Source organism: Danio rerio, chromosome 12 (genome assembly GCF_049306965.1).
Source record: "Danio rerio strain Tuebingen ecotype United States chromosome 12, GRCz12tu, whole genome shotgun sequence".
Classification (NCBI taxonomy): domain Eukaryota; kingdom Metazoa; phylum Chordata; class Actinopteri; order Cypriniformes; family Danionidae; genus Danio; species Danio rerio.
The window spans coordinates 17,223,873-17,243,449 of record NC_133187.1 but is presented as its reverse complement, the minus strand read 5'-3'; the positions used below and the strand labels follow the sequence as shown (position 1 = coordinate 17,243,449).

At 42.3% G+C, this 19,577-nt stretch overlaps 1 protein-coding gene across 4 annotated transcripts in view; it reads right to left on the bottom strand.

Moving 5' to 3' along the window:
• Positions 1 to 19,577, bottom strand: part of plcd3b (phospholipase C, delta 3b) — a 44,779-nt gene that overhangs the window by 1,411 nt on the left and 23,791 nt on the right. For all 4 annotated transcript variants that reach the window (XM_073918324.1, XM_005156129.6, XM_073918323.1 and 1 more), the window contains 7 exons: positions 7,433 to 7,585; positions 5,435 to 5,557; positions 4,463 to 4,613; positions 3,995 to 4,111; positions 3,722 to 3,900; positions 2,104 to 2,239; positions 83 to 232 (listed from right to left, as the gene is read on the bottom strand). In XM_073918324.1, coding sequence (XP_073774425.1) covers positions 83 to 232; positions 2,104 to 2,239; positions 3,722 to 3,900; positions 3,995 to 4,111; positions 4,463 to 4,613; positions 5,435 to 5,557; positions 7,433 to 7,585 — 1,009 coding nt within the window. The remainder of the gene's footprint in view (positions 1 to 82; positions 233 to 2,103; positions 2,240 to 3,721; positions 3,901 to 3,994; positions 4,112 to 4,462; positions 4,614 to 5,434; positions 5,558 to 7,432; positions 7,586 to 19,577) is intronic.

Sequence of the window (19,577 nt, the reverse complement as noted above, 5' to 3'; positions counted from 1 at the left end):
CTAAAGCACAGATGTTGCAAATAAGCATGTGCATTTTCCATAGAACAATCTGTGTTCAGTAAAGAATCAACAAAAGATGTACCTGTCCGCAAGCTTGGGAACGGAAGTGTAAACTGGCCAAGAAAATCATTCCTGGTGGTGTAGTCATGGTCCTCGACCATAAAGCGGATTAACACCAGCTCTGGCACATGAAGCTGGAACTTAAAGGTACAGTCCCATCTAGGGTTAAACCCTGAGGATGAAAACATAAAAAAAATAAAATTAACATTCTAAAGGGGTGGAAATCCTATTTTAAACTTTAGTTGATGTGTAATGTAGTTGTGTGAACATATACAACACTCTGAATGTAAGATGGGCAAAGTTCAATGCAAAGGGAGACATACCGACTTTTACAGAGTTAGCTTAGCAAAGCCTACAGTGTATGAAGTTTGGGGACTACAAAAAATACATCTGGGTTAATGAAATCATAAACCCTTCATGGTTTGGCATACACCACGCACAGCGAAGGGGCGTGGCCAAAGGCGCTGTAATGTTATAGCAGAGAAAGCTAAAATGATGTCCAAACGCTACTATTCAAAAGATTCTTCTGTTTCTGTATTTTGGCTTCCAAAGTACACATGAATTATGTTAAAAAATATAGCTAGCATTTGACAAAGGACAGCTTCAAGAATCTCTCCCAGTTCAGTGCTGGATTCGTTTCAGCAGAATTCGTTTAGAAGCTCCAACCATGATAGACGAAGCTGTAGATTGCAAGTTAAAATTGTTAAAATTGATCTATTACACACATAGTTTTTAGTGTTAATGGTAGTGAGGATGTAAACAAGGATGTAAACTACAGGAAATGCTGATTGACATTGTTAACAATATGGCTACAAATTCATAATTATCCATAAAACTGATGTAAACACCCACAAACTTTGCCAGAGCTGCTGTGTCTCTCTATGTGGCCATTTTCCCTGCGTTCTACATCTTAGAAACAGAATCAGAATAGTTTTTATTGCCAAATGTGCTTTACACACACAAGGAATTTGTTTTGGCTCAATATGAGAAAAGATGACAAACATTACACAAAGACGCAATAAGACAAAAAGCTCTACAGATTTGATATAAATAGAAGGTGCTGTGTACAAATGCGTATGAGAACCCTGCTGAAAAATCCAGCCTTAACCAGCCTAGGATGGTTGGCTGGTTATAGTTGGTCGACCAGCCTGGTTTTAGAGGGGTTTTCTGAAAAAAAAAACACTTCCAGGACTACTAGCTGGACAGGCTGGGAGATGACCAGCTAAAACCAGCTTGATCAGCCTAGCCAGGTCGGGAGCCCAGCCAAAACCAGCTATGTCCAGCTTAAACCAGGATGGTCAAGCTGGTTTTAAACGGTTTTAGCTGGTCACTTTCCAGTCTGACCAGCTAAGACCAGGCTGAAATGGATGAAAACAAGCCTGGAAGTGGCCAAACCCCTCTAAAACCAGGCTGGTCGACCAGCTAAAACCAGTTAACCTTCCTAGGCTGGTTTAGGCTGAATTTTTCAGCAGGGAAGGTATTGCATTGTATTGTTATAAGGTGCTGTGTTCAAGTGCATATTAAATAACAATCTCACAAAAGATATGTGAACATTTCATAATACTTACACATGCTTATTCTGAATATATGTGAAAGACACTTGTTAGATTTTATTTTAGAGAGCAGACGTGAGGTTCAGCTGTGTCCTCTTCATTTTCTGTCTGATTCAGGCTTAAACTGATACGGCTAACAGCTACTCTGACTGACAATGTATTTCCACAATGGCAAAGTGTGTGCTAGTAAAAGCATGTCGCTTCCTGGGGAAGTGGAGCTGATCCACAAATCACAGCACATTATGTTAGATGACCAATCACAGCCACTTGAGGGCTTTAGAACTAGGAAATATGATAGATGTTTCATGTTAGCCGAGTAGTATGTAATCAAAGTAAGATATATGAAAGATAACGTGATTTTTTACAAATGAAGCAAAAGCTTACATTACTGCTCCCCATAAACACAAATAAGCCTTAAAAATACACTCTGGACCACCCCTTTAAACAAATTAAAAATAAAAAAATGAACATTAAAAATATGCTTATGTACCATTATTGTTAATATGGTGTGTCTTCTTCGTGCTGTTGTCTATGGGAGCCCCGTAAATTTGGACCCAAACAAGAGGGTCCACAATGGAGCTGAGCTTTTCTTTGTCAGGTTTAGGCAGCTGCTGGGCTGAAATCACCTGGAACGAGACAAATATGGTTACATGATTTTACACACAATAGAAAATATCTGTACATTATCTGTACAAAATGTACAATATCTGTACATGGGTTCCAGCCATTTCCAGCCTGGTTTTAGCTGGACAGGCTGGGAGATGACCATCCGTCTTTCGGATAAGAAGTTAAACCGAGGTCCCGACTCTCTGTGGTCGTTAAAAATCCCAGGATGTCCTTCGAAAAAGAGTAGGGGTTTAACCCCGGCATCCTGGCCAAATCTGCCCTTTGGCCTCTGTCCATCAAGGCCTCCTAACCCTCCCCATATCATGATTGGCATATCATCCCTCTGTCTCCTCTCGACCAATCAGCCGGTGTGTGGTGTGCGGTCTGGTGCAAAATGGCTGAAGTCGCGTCATCCAGGTGGATGCTGCACACTGGTGGTGGATGAGGAGATTCCCACCATTGTGTAAAGCGCTTTGAGTGCCCAGAAAAGCGCTATATAAATGTAGGGAATTATTATTATTAGATTAGCAGTTTTCCATAATTTGTGTTGAATGTTTATATTTTTTTTAATTACCCCTGCTTATTTATGCTTTTGGAATTGCATTATGGGACTTTGATCTTTCTTCTAATAAATTTTAACCTTGAAAAATTGGGAAAAGTGACTTTTATTGTTTAAAAGTTCAAAGTGAGGATGATGTATATTATGGTACAAAAACCTTGTAATAAACTGCCAGTACATTTTATTATGTTATTTTACAGACTTATTTCTTAATATGTTATTTCTTATACATTTTAAAACTACTAAAATGTCAATAAAAGTCACTCTGCAGACAGAGCAGAGATCAAGGTCCCAAAATGCAATTCATAAGCATAATTAAACAAAAAAAAAAATTGTGAATCACAAAAAAAAAAAGTGTGAAACCCTTGTGAATCACAATAGGTTTTACAGTGTTTGCTGCAACCTACTGTACACAGCAAGCATTTTTTTTTTGCTTTTAAAAGATGTGTATATCTAAACATATCCGTCTTGGCTAAAACGAGGCTAAACTTGGGCTGTCAGTGAAAATCTAATAGATGTCACGTCTAAGAATAGGCCAAAACTAGACTAGTCATCAATAAACAGAAATGAATGACTACACATATAAAGTCTGTCTAATCTGTCTAATTGACGACTAGTCTAGTTCTCGGCTATTCTTAGTTGCCTATTAGATTTTCAATAAAAGCCCAAGTTTAGCCTCGTTTTAGCCAAGCTGATCTATTAAACACAAAACTGTTTGCTGGATAATGTATTCTAAAACACTGCATGGAAATTGAGGCTGCCACTATTTTACTGATTCATTTAAATTTTTAGACTATTTTTCCCAAATATATCTGCAGGTCAAATGTGTTTACTTTATGGCACTCAACTTCAGTATTTCAAATAATTTGTTCTAGCTGGAAATAGAGAGGCAGCAGATGTGAGGTTTTGTTTTCACAAAGACTGCTCTGTTTAGATGGTTTACCTTGATAGTTAGTAGTGTCGGGTTGTAGCCAGGACCTCCCCCAGTGTTTTCTGGGTTAAACTCTGAATCAGGCTGGCACATAAAGCTTGGTTTTAGCACATAGCCGCAATTTCCGTTTGCTAAGAAACGGCCTCTGTTCAGATCCATCTCTTCAGATTGGGTTTGGAAGTTCAGTGCCACTGCAAAATAGCTTTTTGTCAGTCATTTATAAATATGGACTGTCATTTTTACATTTTTGCATGGTCTGCACATTTTTCTTCAATAAATGTTTACCTATCTGGCAACCAGCATTCCACATGTCCTGAGGGTTGTAGTTAGAAGACTGCACCCTCTGACCAGATGGATAGATTCGGCTCAGTTGAACACTGTTGTGACGTACAAACAGTTTTCCTAGACACACACAAAGAAAATTAAAAAAAAAAATTGGCATCCACAAACATAAATATTCGTTTGACATAAAATGCCTTCACTGTATTGCAATTTTGGAAACAAAAGCATTATTAAAATATGAAAAATAATATGTAAAGGAAATAAAACAAATCAAAATCACTTTAATATCACTCATGAATACATAAGGTATTTATGTGCTTTTTTGCCAAATTATGGAAAAACTCCTACATGTGTGTCGTTTAAACATATGAACATTAATTATGAACAGACCAATTTTATTCCAAAACATGTTTTAAATCTAGTTTCCATTGTTATACAAAATTGTTATAAACCTAGTATTACATATAGTACCTGATTCTTTGATAAGTTTCAGCGCATCACTCTCAGAGAAAGAGGACATCTCGTTTGGAGCTTTCTTGGCGGATGGATCAAACTGTTTAAAGGCAACACTGGAGGTATAAACCACCAGATCAGACAGTTCAGAACTCAACTTACAGTCTCTCTGAGGAAATGTAAAAGGAAAAAAAAAAAAAAAACTGTCAAGTTGCTGACATAGGATTCAGCTAGAAAAACAAAAACACACAGAACACTAGAACCATTGACACTACTGTATAAGCATATACACTGACCAGCCACTTTATTATGTACACCTGTTCAACCGCTCGGTAATGCAAATTTCTAATCAGCTAATCACATGGCAGCAACTTAGTGCATTCAGGTATGTAGATGCTAGTTTACAATGATAGTTTAAATGATAGTTTACAATAGATGATTTTAAAAACGTTGCCTGGTCTCAGTCTCGATTTCTACTGCCACATTCGAATGGTAGGGTCAGAATTTGGTGTCAACAACATGATAGCATGGATCTATCCTGCCTTGTACCAACAGTTCAGGCTGGTGGTGTATTGGTGTGGGAGATATTCTCTTGGCACACTTTGGACCCATTAGTACCAATGTCCATCCCACAGTGTACCCATTTTCCGATGGCTACTTCCTACTACTATTATGGCTACTTACTATTATGGAAATAAACTTTGTGATATTTCAAAACAATGCCATGTTAAATGCATACCATAATCACAGCTAAAATATTCTAAATATGGTCACTATCTGATCCTGAGGGGGAAAAAAAACTGTAAAGTGCTCTGCAAATGTGGGAAATTTGTAAAATAAGTGAGGTATTTGGAGCATATGGATTCTTGATTTTTTTTAAGGTGAAGATACTTAAGTTTAATGATTTGGTTATGTTTAAACTTTTTTTTTGTCTCTACAGTATGGTAGACACATTCTACCAACACATTCTGACCTAAAACACATTCTGACCTTCTCTGGTTTAGGTTTACAATCAGCTTTAGATTCATCATCTGAGGAGCTTGAGTCGGAGCTGGAGCTGTCCTGCTCCACTTTGATCTTCTTTGCTTTCATCAAAATCTTCCCTTTTAGATCCTGCCAGAAAAAGAAGAACAATAGTCATTTGTGTAATCCAGTTCCAGTTAACATGCAAAACAATCTAGAAAAAACATCTGATTTGTTGGCCCCAACTGCGCCTGCTTTATCCCAAGGTTTGTTCTCCAGTTTTATCAATTGGTAGTTTAGGTTCCTTCACTCTGTTCTTCAGTGTATTGTCCTTGAAGAGTGACATTTGAATTTAACTGGACTGAATCAGTTCTTATTTAACAGGAACTACACAAGCATTCTACCACATGCTCGCCGTCTGATATGATCCAGTGTTTCAAAATCTGAAATAATGTTATGGCTTTTATTCTTTTTCCTCTTTTGTTAAGCTGCTTTGACACAATCACATTATAAAGCACTGTAGAAATAGATTTAAAAGAAAAACATTTACATTTACTTGTTAACGAACTCATATTTTAACCTTTTTACAAGATCTTGGTTGGTCTTTGGAAGTCTTTGGAGTCTCCAGAATGTGTCTGTAAAGTTTCAATACCAATCAGATTATTTATTATACAATGCAGAAAACGCTTTATTATATTATAATGCAGAAAGAAAGAAATTTGGAATCAGAGCAAAGTGTTGCTGTTTTTTTAGCCTGTGCCTTTAAATGCAAATGGTCAGGTTCAATACTCTGTAAACAAAACATAAACTAGCACTGCCATGCTGATGACCTCCAACTATATTTTCCAATCAAACCAGGGAAAGAGATTTTTCATTAGACAACCTCTTTCTGCCAAAATGATGTCAAGACCTGGGGTAAGTTTTGGAAAACCATCATTAGCCAACTAAGGTTGCAAGGTAATATTTAAAAGCAGAATCTAAGTTACGTCTCCAAAGCTAGAGAAAACAAAATATATAGCATACGTTAATGGTTTTAATTTATAGTAGGCTATTCATTAAGAAATGTTTCTGTAGCCTACTGTATATGACATGGACCAATTGGTTACAACATTTCTGCAGTGGTTTGAATGCATCAAAGTTGTAAAGGTAGACTTTTATTTAAAAAAAAATAAAAAAAAAAATTAAAAAAAATATCCTAAGTAATAATAATACACTAATGATAATAGCTTAATTGCAGTTGCAATTGTGTATTTTGCATTCAGTGTTTATTTCAAGGTTCATTCTTCAGGCTGCCTGTGCTTGCAGTTTTCTAAATAATTATCTTAAGCTTTTTCGATTTGCTGTATATTGGTTGCGTTTAATTTAGTTAATTTATATATTTGGCCAAGAAAAAATTTGGGACTATTTTACTAAATTTTATTAACAAATAATAAATATTCAGCTAAGCTGTTTTTCCCCATGCACATTTATAAGCATATCGTTTTTCGATGCAATTCATGCATGTGCAAGATCTTAATATAAAATTTTACGTTCTGTTCCTCCAACTCCCCCAGGATTTCTACCAATTGCATACGCCATTTGCCCTACAGCTCTTCAAACCATAGCAAATGTTTGCTTTTGAATCTGTAGCACATGGATTCTGGATGGTCCCTTTGGAAACTGATTTGTCTATTTTTTTCACAAAATGAGGTTGTAAAAAATAACTTACTAAATTACTACTACATACTAAAACTTACTAATTACTGAATTACTTTTATCACACTGTTTGCTGGCCATCCACACTCCTTCCACTGACTAACAAATGACATTGCTATATCATTCTCCCATTTCTTGCACTTGCTCTCGATTGCTAACTTGCACATAAACACACAGCTCCTGGTGAATCATTAAGAGTTCCTTTCACTGGAACTAAGTGACCCCTAAACCCCAAAAGGATCCTCACTCCACCCACCCCCCTTTACCGAACTTCACACTTTAATTTAAGATTACATCTGAACTCTCTTTAGAAAAGGCAGACTGCATTACCTCTGGTGATGGCAGGTATTGAAGTGGCTTGTCATTGAGAGGTTTGCTGAGCAGTTTGTCCCCCAGAATTGAGCGCAACTGCTGGGCCATGATTGTCTGTTGCTCCACAGAGCAGTGGTTCTCCAGAGACAGAATAAGAGGATATGGAGAAGTCTAGAAAACAAGCATTTTCATTATGCATTTTTTTTTCATTTTACTTTTTTTAATCCCTTATTTGACATTATTTTGAAGAATGAAGGAAGACTAGTGCAAATTATTTATATTTTACATACATTTTATAAGATTTATGTTTAACTTTAAAAATAATACACTAAATATAACAATAATAGGAATCTTATTGTACCTTATTATATATTTGCACTTGAAAATGCAGAAAAAGATTTTTCAAGCTAAACATCCAAGATGTCTGACAAACAACCAACACTTTGCTTTATTTACCCCAATGAATGCATAATTTAGTCAGATGAAAGTGAAAAAAACACTTCCTGTGCTCCAGGGGTGCCTGCAGGATTTTATACAAAGGTACGCAAATATCCAGCAACATCCGCCCCATCATCCCTTATTCTTATTTCAATCTCAAAAAATACTGATGATTGCTGTCATAGGTAACATTATTTAAGGGCAATGCTGTAAGTGAGACTGAGAAAATGAAAGCACGTCACTGTATCTTAATTTTAATATAAATTTAGTTGGTCAGTTATCTACTAGATAAACAAGAATAACGAATAAATTCTAAGGTGTGTAGCATGAAATTAGCTCATTTTATGAATATTAATAATCAACAATAACGGTTTATTCTTAATTATTAATATTCCGGCTTAAGCTTCAGTCAGTTTGGTCAAACAAACATATGATTGTAAATGATCATGCTCGCGCGACCGAGCGGATTCCCAGATTATGAATATTAATTATCAACAATAACGAATTATTATTAATCATTAATATTCCGGATCAATTTATTGTCAATTTGACCAAACGAACACAAGCAGAGCCGCCGCTCTTCCGAGCGGACACTGTAATCTATTCATTTAGAAAAAGGGAATTTAATTGCTACTTCTTGTGAAGTAGATTAATCATTCAAAAGTTTTAAACAACTTTTAATAGCTAGGCAGGGGAATCTGTATTTCAGTGACATTTTCTCGTGAGGCAAACAATACAATTCATTTGATTTTAATGGAATTTATTGACTAGTCAGACGTAACGAACAAACAAACGCACAAACATACATTTAACACAGAACAAAGGTAAACCACGCGGAGATATCGGGTCTATAGAACGTGTAACAGCAAAGAGAAATAGTAAAGCGAGGAAATGGAGATTTCAGGTAAAAAGTGACAAAACTTCCAGTTCCACACGCACCATTACGGACCACCAAGGTTATAAAAAAAAAACCTTTTTGATAAAAGGGGCACAGCTTAGTCGCATAACTAAAATCACCTGGTTTTTCATGTCTGGAGGTCTCTTTTATGCGTCTCTCTTCCGTCGTGATGAAAACTACTCTTGATGTCCTTTGATGCGTGGAGTTTGTAATGCAGTTCGGACGAACACGATCGCAAACTTTAAACTGAATTTACTTTGCCGGAAAATAAAGAAAACGTGGCGGGAAAGTCCTTGCGGCTGTGAAGAGCCGTGTGGCCCTTAAAGGGACCACCGTCAATGATGTTCCTTTTTGGGACGTTCTCTTTCTGCCCAGATGTTTGGGGGAAAGTGTGCTTATACCTGCGGGTCACGTGACAACCCGTACAGCATTCTGACCAATGATTTCAGGGGAAAGTTTGCGCGCGAACCTTCCTTTGTCTCTGGGCTGCGCGTATGCAAATTTGAGCGCTCGCCTAAAGCATGCGGACAGGCATTTAATACAGGGCTTTAAAGAATAAAACAATGCGAGTTATGGTCTCGATCTATGCATCATGTGTTATAAAATGTCGAGGGCATTCTATTGACACCAAACACTCTACAAGTACATCACATAGTTCCCATATCCTTACATCCTTGATGCTTTTAAAAAAGGCCTGCAAGCGTGAAGGTGTATAGTCTATATCAGGTATTGTACACATTACAAAAGTTAAATGAAATTAAACAAGAGATTTGGGTTATAAATGTCTTTGTTTAATTTTGAGGAATGTCTTGTCTGTGAGCAGAATGTTGGCTAAAGAGTTTTTTTTCCTTTTCTTATCTTATCTGTCACGTTCTTTTGAAGTAGGCAGAGAGTGGTTCTGTGAAGTCTCCCAGACTTGTTAACATGTCACCAAGGGATTACCAAGCCAGACTTTTCGTCACCAAGTGATTTTATTGTCCTGGCGATTCACCCAGATTGTTTTCTGGAATGTTAAATGGAATGTTTATCTCCAGAATGCAGGTTACAATATGTTACAGTCCCCCTCTTCCCAAACAACGTGGTTCGGAGAAAACCCGGTTGGTTGGGATCTAACTTAACTTGTTGGTTGGGCAGGAAGTGAGGGCCCCTCGATGTCCGTTCCTGAGTCAGCTGGACGGAGTTTCATTTCGATCAACGTGGGTGCAGCTCCTTGGCGTTCCTTTCCTTTCCCAGCTTTCCGTTGAAAGGCTCGTGGGAGTATGGCGGTGCACTTGTTCACTGGTGCTTGCATCTTATTGAATGGCGAGGCCCTTGTTAATGTGTGCTTCCCTGTTGTCGGGAGGCACGGAGTGGTAGTTGTTCCGCAGTTTTCCAGAGATGAGTGATAGAGGAGTATAGTTGTGAGGTTGCAGTGGTCTTCTGGTGAGACTGAGGTACATGATCGTGGCTGTATCCTGTGTAGGAAAGGAAGAGAGAGAGAGAGAGAGAGAGAGGGAACAGGGGAGAGAGTAGGTGGTGTCTGTGATGACTGTGCTTGGCTGGGCATTCCACTGTGACACCGGTTGCAGGGTCTCTACCCCCTTTCCTGGCTTGTGGGCCAGTGTTTGTTACTCTGGTTGTGATACGTAAGTTTGAGGGTTGGCTGCTATGCAGCTGAGCGTATACAGCCAGGAGTCTTTGCCCTTCCTGTATGATGTTGGTAGTGCAGGGTGGGTGCCTCTGTCCAAGTTGTTTACATCATCAGAAGATATGCCATGGTCTGGGCTGTGTCGTCGGTGCTGAGAGACACTCTACCCATTTGGTGTACTGGCATATGAGTTCAAGGGGAAGAGAAAGCGAAGGAGAGAAAAACACACACACAAAAAAAAAAAAATTGTTGCTCCTTGTGAGCCCATGGAAGTGTCCCGCCCCATCCATCTGGGTGTCTGATCATGAGAGGATGGTTTCTCTGTTGCTGTGGTGCTCGGTGAATCAGCGCCCTGGGCATGTTTTGCTGTGTGCAGGGTCAGTACATTAGCATTACCCCCCTCTGGCTCTGAGGCAGCACGAACTGTTGTGTCGTGGGGTCTTCAGGGACAACCCAAAAAGGATTCACACGCACCTGTTTTTTAAGATGTAGGAGGTGTTGAGTGACATCTGTGTTGAAGCTGAGGTCAGACAGAAGGATCGGGTGGTAGGTGGGGTGAGTGGTGGAAAACTAACAAAACAAGAGACAAAGTAAAAGTAAAAAATAAAACTGGTCTGACGTGAGGAGTCAGATGCCTACGTGGTCGCAATGTCGTTTGCGACATTTGTCGGGCTGGTGAGATTGGATGTAGCAGCTAGGCTAGGCAGGGTTGTTGGCTGCCGGTTACAGCTGCCAGATCTCGGGGTTTTGGTTGGGTGGTGACCATGGTCCACCGTGTGATGCACCTTCTTGGTAAGGGCATCGGTCCAGTCATTCAGGTCCTTGTCAGTGCCTGAAAGTTTGAATTGTTCTTATCTTCTTCTGTAGACGACCATGATGTGGTTGTCAGTGTTGTGGTCGCCTACTTGGGAAGAAGAAAAAGTGTTGACGTTTCACAGGCTTGTGGTGGGCAGTTCTGAAGCCTTTTGTTTCCCCCCTGGGAGGTGGAACGTGAAACAGAGTCTAGCAAGTTGGAGTCTGCAGCTAAGTGCACTCTGATGTCATGGGCTGCTGTGCTTTGAAGGGTTACAATGGTGGCTGCCATTTCTGCATACTGCGGTGGTTGTGGGAGCATCCATCGACACAGGTTGTGGGCATACCTTGGCACGCATTCTCATCCCAGTACTTGGGAGTACTTGAATGACAGGTTGGCAGAGGTGGCTGGGGTTCCTCCTCTACAGCGTTGCAAATTGTCTGTCAGTTGTACAGTCTTGGTAAACAGCTATGCTGTTACCCAGCGTGGATTTGTGGCTTAAGGTGTAACAAGTGTCAATACAGTGGCCCTAGGGGTCCATCGGCCGCATGGCCGTACTGGCGTTCGTCTTTATGCCATCCCGGATGTGCTGACTGTTCAGTAACGTGACAGGTTGGTGGCAGGTGTCTATGATGGTTTTAGTGCTCCAAAGAAGTTGGAGAATAGCTGTTGAAATGGCACCCACCGTGCAGAGCGATGTTGTTACACAGTCTTAGTATTTGCCTTCTGGCGCAAGGAGTGTCTTACTTGCATATGCCCAGACGTTGTCTCACTTCAATCGTGGCCAGCTGTTGACCTTCCGTCAAACAGAAGGACAGCCCTTTTTTGACAGGGTGGTCACGGGTCGAGAAGTCTTTGAACAGTTCTTAATGACGTGTCTGGAGTAGTTGCACCCCTTTAGGGAGCCGCTCAGTACAGAGACCTTGCTAGGCGGTAGTCTTTGCGCTAGCCACAGTCAACTGTTGCAGGCCATGGTCTATCTCCTTTGAGTGGCCAGACACGGTGGTACTTTCATTAAGGATGTCATCAACGTAAATGAGGTTACCTCTTACATAAGCATCGGGATATGCTTTGTTCAGGAGGGTGTTGCTTTCGGCTGGTGAGTTGGCCTAGCCGACGGGGCACCTCATGATCATTTAGTGTCTGTTGTTCAAGGTGAAAGCTAGCTTATTTGGATGTACAGGTATTGTCCAGAAGGCGGGGACCACATCAAGCGTTGAGGAGATGGTTGGTCCTTGAATTCTGGGCACTTCCTGTTCCAGTGGTGTCATTGGCCTTTGTGACAATGGCATTTGCTGATTTAGCTTTCTATGGTCAGGCACCCTTTTGACCCTGGGCTTGAGGATGGGCCAGATGGGTGCCGAGCAGGTTTTGTTGCATAGCCCGATGTCCTTTTTCCAGCATGGAGTTGGATATTGCCATGTGAAGGTCCGTGGGACTTGCAGTCTAAAGAGTCTTTAGTGAGGGCACCGTGGTAGTTATACAGGATGTGCTGACGTTTGTCGGTTGGCCTCATCCTGCGTGGCCTCAGCATGTCTGTTCTGTTGAGGAAAGTGCCCTGTCTTCATCCATGTTAGTGATGGGGTGACGAGTGGCTGGGCACACGGCAAGGAGTTAGTCCTCGGTGAGCTCACTTCTGCCTACCGGTTCTTTGTTTACTGGTAAGACAGACGTGAGTGTGGCGAGCTGGAATGGAACAGTATAGTCTGTGTTTTCTAAGCTCCCCTCTGGTGTCGTTGCATGTAGGGTGAGGCCACTAATTGGCCCAAGAGTTCAAAGTCATGGAACTCATAGCTGACCAATCGTCCCAGTAGGTAGTCTTTGGGGATTTTTATGTCAGTTGCCATGCAGCTATTACACAAGACATATACTGTTCATGAGGACAGTTCAATTTAGTGTATGGCTTCCAGGTTGAGGCCCAGTTTTATGCCTTCTGTTGTTGGTTGGAAGAAAAACCCAAGGTGTGGTTTAGAGTTCGGCCTTTCATATGGAGAGCCATATAGAGCACCTGTTTGTATAGGCTGGCACCACAGAGTCTTGTTTGATGATGACAGAGCAGGCCTCTGGCATGGTCTGGCCTGAGTGGGGCTTCTTGAGGGTGACAGCCATCGTGGTTGGCTGTGAGAAGTGTGGGTGCCTATCACCGGTCGTTAAAGGTGTCTATATATATGCCTGAAGATGTATCAGGCTATTAGCTCTGATGTGACCATCGTGCGGCGGGGCCGTGAGAGTTAGGACAGGATGGGTCAACCATCCGCCGTTCCGATTCAAGTTCAATGTGCAAATGCTGTGGGCAGTTGTCATGTGTGAGAGTTCAGCATTTGGACAGTAATGTGTATGCTTGTGAGTTGAACACAGGTCTGGGGGTGTGTTCAGGCGGAGTGTCGCACCGTGCGAGGCTGATGGCTGCTGGGTTGTCTGCTCACAGTGCAAGTACAATGTCATTCACAGTCCGGTTATTCAACATTAAGCCCTTTGAGGCCTGGGGCAGCAAGCGTTGGGGTTGCTAGCTGGTTTGAAGGCTGCAGAGTAGCGACCTTGACCCCCTCTATGTTGTTGAGTTTGGGTTCTCGCGGGTTCCAGCAGTTTCCCGCGACCTCGGTGACCTGACAGTCTGTTGGGGTTGACCTGACGGCTGTGAGCAAGTTCTCGCACTTGGGCCCAGATTTTAAAGGGGTTCAAAGTTCGAAAGAGGTTCAAACATATCCAGCGGATTTTTACCATTCAGCAGCAGGTATGTGTCCATTGGCGACGGGTACACGGGGTGCACTGCAGTCATGGGGACAGTCGTTACTTGAATGGGAGCGATGTATGTGAGTTGAACCTCAGTTTGGCTGTATGATTTGCACCATCAGCCTGCCTGGTTGGCATTTAAATGTTCGTTTTAGTCTCTGAGTTCTTGCTTTGAGTTACTCAAACAGGAGAGATGACATTAATGTGAGGTCTGCTCCCGTGCTGACGCGCGTTTTTCATCTTTCTTTCATCTCCACGGTTACAGCCAAGTAGCGCGTTGTTGCCACGCCATTTTGGTCAGGTTCCCCAAGAGTTAAAGTGCAGGGGCCTGAGCAGTTGTTTGTACGCAGGTGTGGCTGGTTGGTGGGCCGTGGCTCGGGAGGTAAACAGACAACCAGACCAGTGTTTCCTGGTACCTGAGGTTTCAAGCATGGTGGCACTGGCTGCTTCTTGGGGGAAGCGTGATGCTGCAGTTAGATGCACAGTCTTTAGCTTGTGTTGGACTCGCAGTACTCTGCGGGGATGGAGCAGAAAGCAGGTGTTCAGGGGGGAAAATGGTTTTGGACCCCCCTCTAGTCATAAGGAGTCTGGCTTGACTTCCTGTAGGGCCCCTTCAAGCTTTTTAGCAGTTCTGCATGACGCCACCGTGCCGTTGTTTGGTGTCAGGTTTTCACCTTTGGCTTTCTCTGGCGTGTAACTAGCTGGACGCTGGTTGCTTGAGCTCCTAGCTACTGCAGGTTGTTCATTCCTTGGTTGCTGTTAGGCTCCTTTTGGCCTGCTTGTGGTGAGTGGTTTGTCCCAGTGTGTCTCTGAGCATCCTGTCTGGTGTTGGGACATGCGCCTTCCTGGCGGTGCTGTCCTCTGCTGGCGGAGAAAGGCTTTAACTCACTGTTTGGAAGTCTTGCGGCTGGGAAACAGTAACGTGCCTTTTAAAGTCAGCTCCGGATGAGATTCTGAGACAGGGTAGCTCGTAGGTGTTTGATAGTCTTTCAAAGCAGTCTTTGTTCTTAACAGATTTTATGAGCTAAACTCTGCCGCTGTTGGGTGGTCAGGGCGTGGGGGCAGGGCATTGCCCGTGTGCGGACTCACCACAGAAAGCAGGCTTTTGAGAGAGAGAGGATCTGGAAGGTGAACTCCTCCGTCGTCCGTGGCTCATTTCCTGTCTCGAAGTAGGGTTGGTGTAGTCGACTGCAGTATGCTTGTGAGGTCTCATGGCTGTTTTGAGACCCATGGCGACAATCAGTCCTTACTCTGACACGGGGTCAGGTAAAACACTCTAGTAAGAGCTCTTGCATCGGCTCGTAATCTGCTTTGATGGCACGGCGCTGTTGATTCAGGAAACTTCTTGCCTCACGGCTCGAAGTAATTCTTAGCAGATACAGTTTGTCACAGAGAGTGGCACTTGGCCTCTGTGTAAAAGTCTAAAAGTCAATGTCTTAAAATTAGGAGTGCGTGTCGTCGCCTTCAGCAAGGTTTGGGGTGAAAGTTGGCATTTCCCTGGCCAGCTGGTTCAAAGTCTTTGGCTGACAGATGGTGTCTGTCGTGGGGGACCCCATTGGAGGGAGTCCTGGCCCTGTGTTGCTGATGGGCGTTGCTGGAATGCTGGCTGGCGGGGCGGTATGAGTTGGATTCACCCCCCTCTGCTGGTCTATCCAGTCTTGGCCTTTGGGCTGACTGCGGCACTTCCCTTTTCGGATAGTCACATGGGTTGTAGAAATGTGACAGTTCTGGGTGAACTCTGGTAGGTTCATGCTTAAAAGTCTCTTTGTTGGGTTCCGTGTTGGAATTTTGCTCGGGCCCTCAGCCGTTGACTTTAGAGGCTTTGACCCGAGCTTCACTGTCTTTAGTTCTGCTCTTTACAATAGTGTTTCAGCTTGTAGCTTTACACTCAGTTCATCTTTGGCTTTCTCCTCTCGTCGCTCCTTGTGTGCGTTGTCCGCTTGTAGCTCCATCGGGGTGCGTGTAGTCCGTCCATTTGCTCCAGAAGTTCGGCGTCCTTTTCCCTCGTCGTCTTGCAGACGTCCTGGGCTCGATGCTCCAGCTGGTTGAGACCCTTTCCTATGGGTCTGGCCGGTGCAAGTGTGAGGTGTGTCAGGGCCCTGGAGAGTTGAGTCTGGGCTTGGCTGTCATGGCTCCGGGCTAGGTCGTTCGCCCTCAGCGGATTAATGCAGACGTCCAGCTGTTCTCTGCTTGGCTGCTGCAGCTCCATGGCGTCGTTGGGCAGGAGGTTGTGGGTTAAGCACTTAACCAGGCCTCCAGTTGGTCCCAGTGAGCAGCGGGCTGGGCGCACTTGACATGCTGGTCTGTTGGGTGAGACAGAGATCACAAGGGAGAGAGAGAGAGACCCACATGGCCAAATCGAGTGGATGTTAGCATTGTGCTATATTATTAGTCTGACAGGGTTGTCAGCTAGGGGGTATGAGCCGGCTAGACGTTGGCCCTTCTAAGGATCCACTGGGGGCCGGACAATTCGGATGTCGAATTTGGGTGGCTAGATAACAGTTGGTATCTACGTACTGGCCTCAAGGCTTTTAGTCATGCGCCAGGCTGTGCAAATTATCAATCAATTATTTAAATGACCCTGGTGGTTCTCAATGGCGTGGTCTCTGAGCAGGTCAAAGTAAATAAAAATAATTAAGTAAATAAAAATAACAGTAACCTGAATAACAAAAATGCATAATACTAACGATAAGTTAGACAAAAAAAAAGGCACCTCGCTCGGACGAACGAGTGTACAGGGAAAGAAAAATGAAAGAAAATACTAATATGGATATCAGTGAATATGAATAAAAATAAAACTGAAAGACAGACAAGGATGAGAAACGAGGGAGAGAGAGAGAGAGAGAGAGAGAGAATAGCAAAACCTATGGGCATGTCTAAAACGTTCGTTTTATAGTCCTGTAGTGGGCTAAGTTTAGACTAGGTTTTACATGCTATTTACGCTTGGTGGTGAGTGAAAGGCATTCAGATGAAGATCGCAAGAGCGTGCTATCTGGCTAGACTTTCCCCAACTCCTACTGCAGTCGCTATCAGATCACTTGCCTATAATGTAACTCGGTTGTGAACTCACACAGCGTAGGCTTTTAGCACAATACGTAGCACTCAAGAAAGTCACTGACCGCCTGGCATGATTCAAAATTGGGTTTTGCCTGATGATTCCGGTGCCGCTCTAGGCCTGTAGAATGAGGTGGCCAATCTCACTCAGGCGGGCACGTGTGTGGAATCATGACAGGGTAATTAACCAAGATTGATCGTATGCCAGTTGACACGGATGGTGCTTCTTGGAGTACGATTGCTGATGCCACTGTGATCCACACAAGCCGGAGAGACAAAACGCCAAGGTATCTAACGCATCCTTCAGCAGGGGTCAGTTATGTCAGACAGATGAACCCAATCTTTTGATCTGCAACCTGAATAACCTGTACACTTAACCACACAAGCACAGAGGACTCGGGTCCGGATACGGGCAGTACTATGGATCTACTATTCTGGGCGGGCCAGTTGGAGTAGGAATCTTAGTATGCTGTAGTATCTGATGGATAGAGAAGGTTATCACCCTGTGATGGAGGGAGGCTAAAGGAAAATTAAATCGGCATAAAAGAATCTAAAAGAATAATCATAATAATCCCCTATAGGTAAAAGCAGTACAGGACGGCTTAGAAAAAGTAGAAAGAGTGCCTTAGAATTCAGGGGCATCTACAAACATTAATGGGTTAGCCCAACATGTTTTGATCGGATGTGGGATCTATAGATTGATAGCTCTGAATTTAGCTTCAGACTAATACTTGCCCTAATATAGTTATACTTTCCCTATAACCTAAGAGGTGAGGGAATAAATAAGGCATGAGGAAAAGATGGAATGATATCAAAAGGGAAGAAAAATTATGCCTATTAATGATAATAATAGAGAGATTAAAGGCTGTTTCCCAAATAGCAAAACCAACAAAATTAAAATTAAACATGACCTAAGTGTAGAATAGATTATTGGGAACTTGATTAAAAATCCAGTAATAACAAAATAAACTGGACCACGGTATTAAAATGAAAAAGACAGAAGGCAGAAAATTAATAAAAAAATTGAAAGTAACAAAATAATTCATAATACCAAAAGAAATAAAAACAGACCAATAACCTATACTCAGGTAACTAAACTATTGTTTGGATAAAATGATAACAGGGAAAATAAAATGCTTAATCGAAATTAAAACAAATTAACTCCAAACTGTTTGACCATTTCTGACCACTTGAGACACAATGGTGGGCGGAACTGATGTGAGGAGAGCAGAAGGAGACAGGGGGAGATGTTTCCGAGTTGCACTTCACATTCGGTTAGCCTTGTGCTAAAGTTTGTTAGTTACAAAATGTGAAGGGTTGGTTTGCTTAAGCATTAACGTTAGCTGGCGTTAGCCGCTAGCAAGTTGTTACGAGTTACGCTTCGCATCCGGTTAGCCTTGTGCTAACAGTTTGGTAATATTAAGACGCGAAGGGTTAGTTTTCTTTAAGGCTAGTCGTTAGAAGCTAGCGAGTGGTTTTGCCCTGTGAAGTAAACCGCGTCACCAACTCTGCCTCCTGAAGGCGGATCTTATGCTTTGGGGTGGTGACTACGTCATTCACGCATGCGTGCGCGCGCACGAGTTACGTGGACGAGGAGTCAATGAGCGCTCGAAGAGCCGATTTATGAATGGGAGGAGTTCTCATTCATAACTTGGTATGCGGCTGACTTCACGAAGGCAAAGCGCGAACCACTAAGATTCGCACAAGCGGTCATTATATATCATGTTGCCGTAACATTGATAATAATATTCGACCATTACAATTAGACAAACAAACATAAAATACGAGACGTCTCTCGAGGCGGTGCACGTTTGTACACAGATTTGGTCCGGACGAACATAACTGAAATATGGGAATTCACATCCATATCAGATTTTGGTACCATTTAAAAACACGCTTATGGTTCTGAGAATTCCTTTCGTCAGAAAGCGGTTAACAGGCAAGCTTGCAGCTCCCGAAATACATTAATTTAAAACCGTCCAGCAGTTCTGAAATTAATTTCGCACGGCGGCGAAGCAAAGAGGTTAAACGTTAGGCAGCTAATCTAACAGTTTGAAACCACGGGAGAAATAGTCTAGAGGTTTTCTAGCTATAAAGGCCTTTTAAACGGACAGGTTTGGGGTTTCCAAACTGTCTTACAAGCGCTGAGAGAGGTGTCTTTTCCTCCGACAGGCACACTAATATATTTAAATGATTTGCAGAACGTGCGTCTCAGCAAAATCGATTCAAAATATATATGAACTGCAGTTTAAATTGTTACACTCTACACGGGCAGCTCTCTGCTGTGTTTAGTGAACAGAATGGCTGGAGCAGGATTTTCGTCCTCCCAGTTTTGAAGGAAAGGAAATGCTTCTCGCGGTCCTTTTTTTCTCTATATCGCGCTTAATAAATCACAATGAACTGGAAAGTTTGTTCCACAGAAAAATGTTTGGAAAACTGCCCGCATTCTCTCCACCAATATATGTAGCATGAAATTAGCTCATTTTATGAATATTAATAATCAACAATAACGGTTTATTCTTAATTATTAATATTCCGGCTTAAGCTTCAGTCAGTTTGGTCAAACAAACATATGATTGTAAATGATCATGCTCGCGCGACCGAGCGGATTCCCAGATTA